This window comes from Hordeum vulgare, chromosome 6H (assembly GCF_904849725.1).
Source record: "Hordeum vulgare subsp. vulgare chromosome 6H, MorexV3_pseudomolecules_assembly, whole genome shotgun sequence".
Classification (NCBI taxonomy): domain Eukaryota; kingdom Viridiplantae; phylum Streptophyta; class Magnoliopsida; order Poales; family Poaceae; genus Hordeum; species Hordeum vulgare.
Window position 1 is genome coordinate 17914995 of NC_058523.1, and position 8707 is coordinate 17923701.

The window sequence follows — 8707 nt, forward strand, 5'->3', positions numbered from 1 at the left end:
TTTATTAGTTCAACTATTAGTTTCGTGTCATGCTAGAAACTGGGACTGTTTATTCAATTTGTGCATCGAACCTTCCACAATGCTTACGAAAAAATAGTCCACTTATAAACAGACAAACCAATCAACCTGTTAGCTCAACTAACCTCACGATATGCTGAAAACTGGAACTACTGGTTCAATCAATCGATTGACTTAACTGTATCTTTGTGCCCTTCACCCACTAAACAGTTGTTGTTTTTTTACATACCAACACCCCAAGCCTATTAATGCTGAAAGTCTAATGCACCCTGATAATGCATATCTATCATCACGTCAAAGTTAAATGAAAAGTAGCAGTAACTCACAAGTTTAAGCTAACAAGTGCTAACTAACTGAACTTCTACTTGCTCCTTCAAATGAAAGAGAAGATCATGTGAGGACAAAATTAAATACTTCACTGCAGAATCTCAAACTTCAATTATGCGATCATGTCAAATTAGTGGCTATTAATATTCTGAGGAAGTCAAATTCCTCATGGGTGAAAATATTCTACATGTTTCTCGGTTCTTGTATGCACAGGTTTGCAAAAACAAAGCCATAAAGTAATTACCTTTTTTACTTGTTTGTTGCAGATGGACAAAAAACTAGCCATCACCGTGTTCAGCTTCCCACCAGACAAGGATGTTGGCTTTTGAACGTGCGTATGCAGCTGTACAGGCGTGCCTACGCGATTCTTGCTTCGGCCGGCTACATGACGGAACTTGCGTAACTAGCGACATGAATAAAACTGATCGATGGATTTGATGGCTAAAGGCCCGTGTCAAGCCTTTGCTTTGTATTGCTTTTCGTTTTTCTGGTGTTACAATCAACACCCCTAGGGTGTTTTTTATACACGTCCACAAGGGACTATGGAAATAGACTAGGACTAGGAATCCTAATACTACTAGGACTCGGTTTGGCTTTCTTTCCTAATCCTAAAGAAACAACATGATTAACTTCTACATTCACCTCCTTAATCTTGTTTCTTGACTTCACTTCTTGCACTCCGACTTTCCTCCTCATCTCGATGAACTTCTGTCGACCGAGGGACTTGGTGAAAATATCGGCAAGTTGGTCTTTCGTGTTCACATGTTGAACCTCGATCAACCCTTCTTCAATGCACTCCCGGATATGGTGGAACCAGGTATCTATGTGCTTGCTCCTTTCGTGATGAACCGGATTTTTGCACAACAAGATTGCAGCTTGGTTATCGATCTTCAGTGACACCTTCTGCACCTCCCGCTTTGCAAGAATAGCTAGGAGTCTTCTCAGCCACACTGCTTGACAAGCCGCCGTGCTTGCCGCTATGTATTCTGCCTCGCATGAAGACAGTGCCACCACCTTTTGCTTCTGAGAATTCCAGCTAATCGGATTCGGGCCAAGGTAGAAAACCATGCCCGTTGTGCTCTTTCGGTCATCAACATCACCTTCCATGTCGCTATCTGAATATCCACGAAGGATCAATCCTTCCTTTCCCTTTCTATACGTGCAGCCAAGATTAATTGTGCCTTTCACATAGCGTAGAATTTGATTGACCGCGCTCATGTGTTCGGTTGTCGGATTCTCCATGAAACGACTCACGATCCCGACTGAATACGCCAAGTCAGGTCGGGTATGCACCAAATATCTTAGGCTGCCCACAACGCTTCGATACATTGTGGTGTCCACCGGCGGATTTGAGCTACGCTTGCTCAACTTGTGACGCTGGTCCATTGGAACTTGTGTCTCATAGCAATCTGACATGCCACACTTTTCCAATAACTTGACCGCGTAGGCCGATTGACATAGGGAAATCTCTCCGGAGCTTTGCTTCACTTCGATGCCCAAGTAATAGCTGAGTAATCCCAGATCACTCATGCTAAACTTGTTCTTCATTTGCGCCTTGAAACGTTCAATTTCTTGTACGCTATCTCCGGTGATAATCAGATCGTCGACATAAACTCCAACTAGCAGGTTTGAGCCTTTGGAGTTCTTTGTATAGACTGCGTGCTCGAGGGGACATCTCTTGAACCCGAGCAAGACCAGACTTCGGTCTAACTTTGAGTTCCAAGCTCTTGGCGCTTGCTTCAACCCGTAAAGTGCCTTCTTGAGCTTGTAAACTTTCCCTTCTTCGCCTTTCTTCTCGTAGCCGAGGGGTTGTTCCACGTACACTTCTTCTGTGAGATCGCCGTTGAGGAAAGCGGATTTAACATCCATATGATGAACCTTCCAATCCTCTTGTGCTGCCAAAGCTAGGAGCACTCTCACCGTCTCGATTCGAGCAACCGATGCAAACACCTCATCATAGTCAACTCCTTGACGTTGAACGTAGCCCTTTGCAACGAGTCTTGCCTTGTACTTCACAATGGCACCCTGCGTGTCCTTCTTTAACTTGTAAACCCACTTCAAACCTATCGCCTTTTGGTTTGGAGGTCGGGTTACCAAAGTCCATGTGCCATTGCTATCAATCGCCTTCATCTCCTCATCCATGGCGTGCGTCCAACTACGACTTTTGCTCGCCTCTACGAAGTTCGCCGGCTCCTCAACTCCGAACAGACATAGTCCAGAGTACTCGAGCTTAACTGGCTTTGTGTACTTGTAGACTTTCTTGAGGGTCTTGTAGCAACGAGGCCCAGAAGAGTCCGTTGTGGCTTGCGAAGGAGGCGACACAAATTGTGTCGGTGTTGATGCACTTGAGGAAGACGGCTAAGACCCTGGTGTGTCATCGACATCCGTGTCGTCGGCGTAGTCGTCGTGACCGTGACCATCATCTTGATTGTCGTCGTCACTATGCGCCTCGTTGTCGATGTTGTCGTCGAGATCTACGCCTGTGTCGTGCGCGGCATTGTCGCTATCTCCTTGCGACCTATGCGCGTCGTCGTCGGTGTCGGCACCGTGATGATCACTACCATTGTGGTCACCTTGGTTGGACGTCTTGTCAACCACCTGGACATCCTCCCCTGCATCATCATCAGTTGGAAATTCAACTGCAAATATGTTACTGTTTGGAGCATCGTCGGCTGCGGCGCTCCAGTTCCACGCTTGGTTTTCTTCAAACACGACGTCGCATGAAATCCGTAGACGCTTGGTTTTTGGATCGTAGAAACGGTATGCCTTGGTGCCCGAACTGCTCTCGTATCCGATGAACACCATCTTGGTGCTACGATCGGCAAGCTTTGAGAGATGTGGCTCCGCCGTCTTCACATGTGCCATGCACCCGAACGTCCGTAGATGAGACACATTCGGCTTACGTCCGTAAATTGCTTCATACGGAGTCGTGCCGATCACCGCCTTCGTTGGAGCCCGGTTGAGAAGATAGACCGCCGTCGAGACATCTTCTCCCCAAAAAGTCCCCGGCAGGTTCTTGCTCTTGAGTAAACTCCTTGCCATGTCAACGATGGTTCGATTGCGCCTTTCAACGACCCCATTCTGCTGCGGCGTGTAAGGTGCCGTGAGGAACCTCTTTATGCCAATCTTCTCGCAGTAGTCGTTGAACTCATTCGACGTAAACTCTCCGCCGCGATCTGTCTGTAGAGCGCGAACCTTCAGCTTGTGTTCCATCTCCGTTGCAGCCTTGAGCTTCTTGAACGCTTCAAACGCCTCATCTTTAGACCGTAGGAGAACGACCCACATATATCTCGAGTAGTTGTCTACCACTAGGAAGAAATACTTCTTTCCAGCGTGAGTTGCCGGGGTGATAGGGCCACATAGATGACCATGGAGCAGCTCGAGTGCATCACTTGCACGATAGGTAGACTGGGCAGGGAATGGTCTGCGGTGCTGTTTTCCAACCAAGCACCCGTCGCATACTCGATCAACATGGTCGATAACTGGCATCCCGGATACCATCTCCATCTTTTACATCTTCTTCAAGGCGTAGAAGTTAACGTGTCCAAATCTCGCATGCCATAACCACAAATCATCATCACTCTTGGCGAGCCAACACTCCAGTTGAGATTGATCAAGGTTGAGGATATAGAGCCTATTCCGTGTGCGACTAACACGAGTTAGCATGTTCCGGAGGTTGTCGAAGATCGTCATCACTCCGTTCTCTATATCCACCTTACATCCATTCTCGTCAAGCTTCCCGATAGAGATGATGTTGTTGCGAAGCCATGGGATGTAGTACACTCCGGTGAGTATGCGACGTTCGCCTGTGAGACCCTCGAAGAGGACAGATCCTTGCCCACAAATCTCCACATTTGAACCATCACCAAACTTGACCGAGCCTTCAACATCATATTCCAGCTCGAGGAATTTCTCCTTCCACCCCGTCATGTGGTTACTGGCACCCGTGTCGAGATACCACGACACGACACGTTCTGATCACCGGATAACTTTGGTGTCACTTTTTCCTCATGAAGTAGCACCTTCCGGCTTGGTTTCACAACCACCATTTCAGCGATATCACAAACTTCGGCCATCAGAAGACCTGGACCTTCGTCTTCCTGCTTTGCCAAATTTGCCTTGATCTCCCTCTTGTCAGGCTCCGGACAATTCTTTGCAAAGTGACCCATCTCGTTGCAGTTATAGCACTTGACCTCGGACATATCCAAGTTCCGTTGCTTCCTCCCTTTAGATCGGTCTGCCTTACCACGACCTTGTGGTTTGCCTTTTCCTTTGCCTTTTCCGGTTTGTCCATCGCCCTTCGTGTTGCTTGAGCCTTCGCCACCGTCACACCTCCCTTTGCTACTTGGGGCCTCCCAATCTGCGCGCGAGTACATGAGTTGGTCACTACCTCCTACGTTGCCTTTTCGACAGCCACGAGCATTCTCTTCCCATGTCCGCAGGCGTCCGATCGCCTCCGTTATGGTCATGTCGTCGATGCCGTAAAGCTGCTCGAGCGTGCCGATGATGTACGTGAATTTGTCAGTCACTAAACTGAAAAATTTCTCCACAATCTCGGTCTCCTCGAGCTTTGAACCAAGCGCGCGGATCTCTCCCACCAGAGTAGTAAGACGCATGGCCTAGTCGTTCACCGATTCAGTTTCCTCCATCTGCAACTTGTGAAATTGGCGCTTCAGCACTTGTGCCCTTGCCTTGGTGACGCGATCTTCTCCGATCCTCATCTCCTTGAGTGCGTTCCACGCCTCTCTTGCCGTCTCGAACTCCGCCAATGTCATCAACACGGAATCCGGCACAGACTGGGCTATGGCGGCCATGGCACCTTCGTCGCACTCCTCGTCGACGTCGACGTCCGTGATGGCCTCCCACACTCGAAGAGATCGAATAATAATCTTCATCTTCACCGCCCACACGCCGTAGTTGGCATCGGTGAGCATCGGGTACTGGATGGGGATGTTGCGATGCGCCTGGACGTTGGTGCCGCTCGTTCCTCCACCACTGGTTGCTGGCTTGACGCCCTTCTTCACCTTGTCGCCGTTCTTGTTCGCCTTGGCACCGCCGCTGCCGGACTCGACCGACTCAGCGTCGCTGTCCGTCATCGTAGATCGTAGATCGTAGATCGTCGAGGCTCTAGATACCAATTGTTGGCTTTTGAACGTGCGTATGCAGCTGTACAGGCGTGCCTAAGCGATTCTTGCTTCGCCCGGCTATTTGACGGAACTTGCGTAACTAGCGACACGAATAAAACTGATCAATGGATTTGATGGCTAAAGGCCTGTGCCAAGCCTTTGCTTTGTATTGCTTTTCATTTTTCTGGTGTTACAATCAACACCCCTAGGGTGTCTTTTATACACGTCCACAAGGGACTATGGAAATAGACTAGGACTAGGAATCCTAATACTACTAGGACTCGGTTTGGCTTTCTTTCCTAATCCTAAAGAAACAACATGATTAACTTCTACAAAGGACAATGTCGGCACTACAGCATACCAGACAGGTGGAGAAGCTGATGGGGGTGAGACGATACGAGGACGAGGCGGCGTCCAAGATCATGGAGGTGTGCGCGGCCGTGGGCGACGGCAGTTGCAGCGCCAAGGTGACGCCCAAGTGGCCGCCCGGTATCCTGCGCAGCCCGCGGTTCGTGGCCACGCCCGAGTGGGGCTCCGGCTTCATGCTCCCCAAGCCGGGCCCGACCCCCACCATGCCGCGGAAGACGCCACACAGGTGGCCCATGCAGCCCCGCACCAAGGAGGAGGTAAGCATCATTACTACCTTCAAGAATTCAATCAATCAGTTAGGCACCCTCAGTAACATGTCAATTTATTACCACAATACTGATGAATGAAATATTGAGATAGTATTCATTTTCATTATTATTTTTTCATAATTAAACTTCAACGTACTCCCTTCGTAAACTAATATAAGAGCATTTAGAACACTATTTTAGTAATCTAAACTCTCTTCTATTAGTTTTTACAAAGGGAGTAAATTTGAGCCAATACCTTGTTGTTCCTCTTATGATCTCCTTATTTCCAACAGGTATAGTAACTTCCATTTCGTTCTCCCCTCAAAATGGGATGCTCGCAGTTGGCTCTTATAGCCAAACAACAGCTGTTTATGCAGAGGGTAGCATGGAGCCATTATATGTTCTACATGGCGAGCTTGGGGGTGTTACACAGGTTTGTGAAGCAACACTACTTCCTTAGCTTCTGCTATATAGATAGCATATAACAATGATGCAAATCTTAGGTGCTTTTTTTACAATATTGAAATTATTTATATAATGGAGGGTGGAAGGAAACTAAAAAATATGTATTTTCAATAACTGATCTCAAGGTTCTTCATCACATATTAAAGGCACACCAGAATTCGGATGTAGTTTATGAACTTTCTCTTTCCTTTAGAGGTCAGTGAATGGTTTGAAAATATGATGCTAATAATCATTAAGCAGTATGTAGTACATGTGTGTCTCTACTAAAGGACTTTGTAATCAGCTACATGAAAGATAGGAAATACAAGAGAAAATGCACTCTATGTGTGTGTGTGCCAAAGTGCGTGTGCTCTTCCTGGGGCTTCTCCAACAATGTTGCCGTGATGCTCTCGGGAAAATTAGCAAAATCTATTAACAAACCTTTTGTACTATTATTTGTTGGCATCTCATTAAGCGAATTCAAAGATCAAGTCCATAACGAGTTAGTTTCGTTCTCTTATTGCACTACAACCAACAGTCTTTTGAACCAAAGTTAATGTGGGCCAATTTTTGGTTGGTGACTTCATGAGGTTCATTCAACTGCCATAAGTTTTGGCAAGCAGAACGGAAGTACTATTTTTGTTGTCAGCATGGCACTATAAGGTTCAATTTTACTACACTTTTAGAATCATGATTGTTTTCCTACGGGTTTTAGCATTTGGCATTCCTTCTAGGAAGTGTTTAGACAAATAGTACAACACAAATAGTGTGTACTGTAAACATTGCATAATACTTCACTCTCATCTTTTTCACATTACAACCCATAGATCAAAATCAACGAGCACTACATCTTGATTTACTTCAGTTAAATGTTGATTTCCCAAGAGGTTGTTTGCATCTAAAAGTTGTTGTCTATCTAGGCACTAGAAAATACTGAGATGGACTAATAAATAGAGGTATATTGTACTTCATTTGTTTATAAGTCAAAAAACATAATGATCACTCTCAAAAAACATCTTATATTTTGATACGGATGTAGTACTAACTATCTGATTAAGTTTTTTTTCTACCTTTAATAACGAATACAAAAGATACTCTTGGTATACATTGACAAGTGTTTCAATTGAACGAGAAAAGAAAATGCGTGCTATATAAACATGTTCTATGGTAAGTCATGCAGGTTTCTCTGGTAGTTTAAAATGCAATACATGTCCCATTTATTCATGGCATTTTGGTTCAGATATTTATATGTTCTACTCGATTAATACTTAATTATTATAATTCTTTATTAAGATACTTTTTCCGATATAGTTTGATCTAATTCATTTATCCAAGTAGATAATGTGTGATGTCATGTTTCCACTCCTCAAGGTAATGATTAAATTCCACCCAGACAACTAAATCAATTTTAGAGACTGTAAGTAGACAGAAAATCCACTCATGTTCGGATCTATGGTAATTCTGGTCCAACTGTAAAGTTGTGTTCATCATTAATTATGCATAAAATGCTTGGTACATTTTTGTACAAGATAGTGACTGTCATCTTTTCTTTCTAGATGCACTTGAAAGTTGAGAAACTAAAACAGAATTGTACCATATGGGTAGGAAGGAACAAATATTGGTAAGACACAAGATATTTTTGGCCTTCACATAAACTGTACATAGAGTACATATACTCTTCAAATTCTACTACCACTAGTGGAAAACGGGCCTTTGGTCGGGACCCTTTAGTCCCGGCCTGCCTCTGGGCCGGGACTAAAGGCCCGGCCACGTCGCCCCAATTCTCAATGCCTCCCTCGAGGCTTTAGTCCCGGCCCGTAAGGAGCCTTTAGTCCCGGTTCGTGTCCCAAACCGGGACTAAAGGGCTACGTGGTGGGCAGTGGTGGTGGCAACCATTCGTATCCCCGTTTAGTCCCGGTTGGTGGCTCAACCCGGGACTAAAGGCCTAACACATGGCCTGCCGTAGTGGTGGCAACCGTTGGTATACCTCTTTAGTCCCGGTTGGTGGCACAACCCGGGACTAAAGGCCCAAACGGTTTGCATCCCGCGTCGTTTCGGGCGATGAAAAGCACGAACCGAAGCAGAGTCGCCATTTCTCTGTTTCTTCTTCTCTCTCGCTCTCGCTCTGTTCTTCTCCTCTCTTCTTCCCTTCTCTTCTTCCACCATGCCAACTCG

The 8707-nt window shown here is 46.0% G+C and overlaps 1 protein-coding gene across 1 annotated transcript; it reads left to right on the top strand.

Annotated features, from left to right (window-relative positions):
- The first annotated feature begins 611 nt into the window (after positions 1–611).
- LOC123401294 lies at positions 612–6612 on the top strand. The gene is made up of 4 exons (XM_045095068.1): positions 612–662; positions 5809–6097; positions 6382–6521; positions 6592–6612. Exons 1-4 carry the CDS (start codon positions 612–614, stop codon positions 6610–6612), a joined length of 501 nt encoding a protein of 166 aa, XP_044951003.1.
- The last annotated feature ends 2095 nt before the right edge of the window (positions 6613–8707 follow it).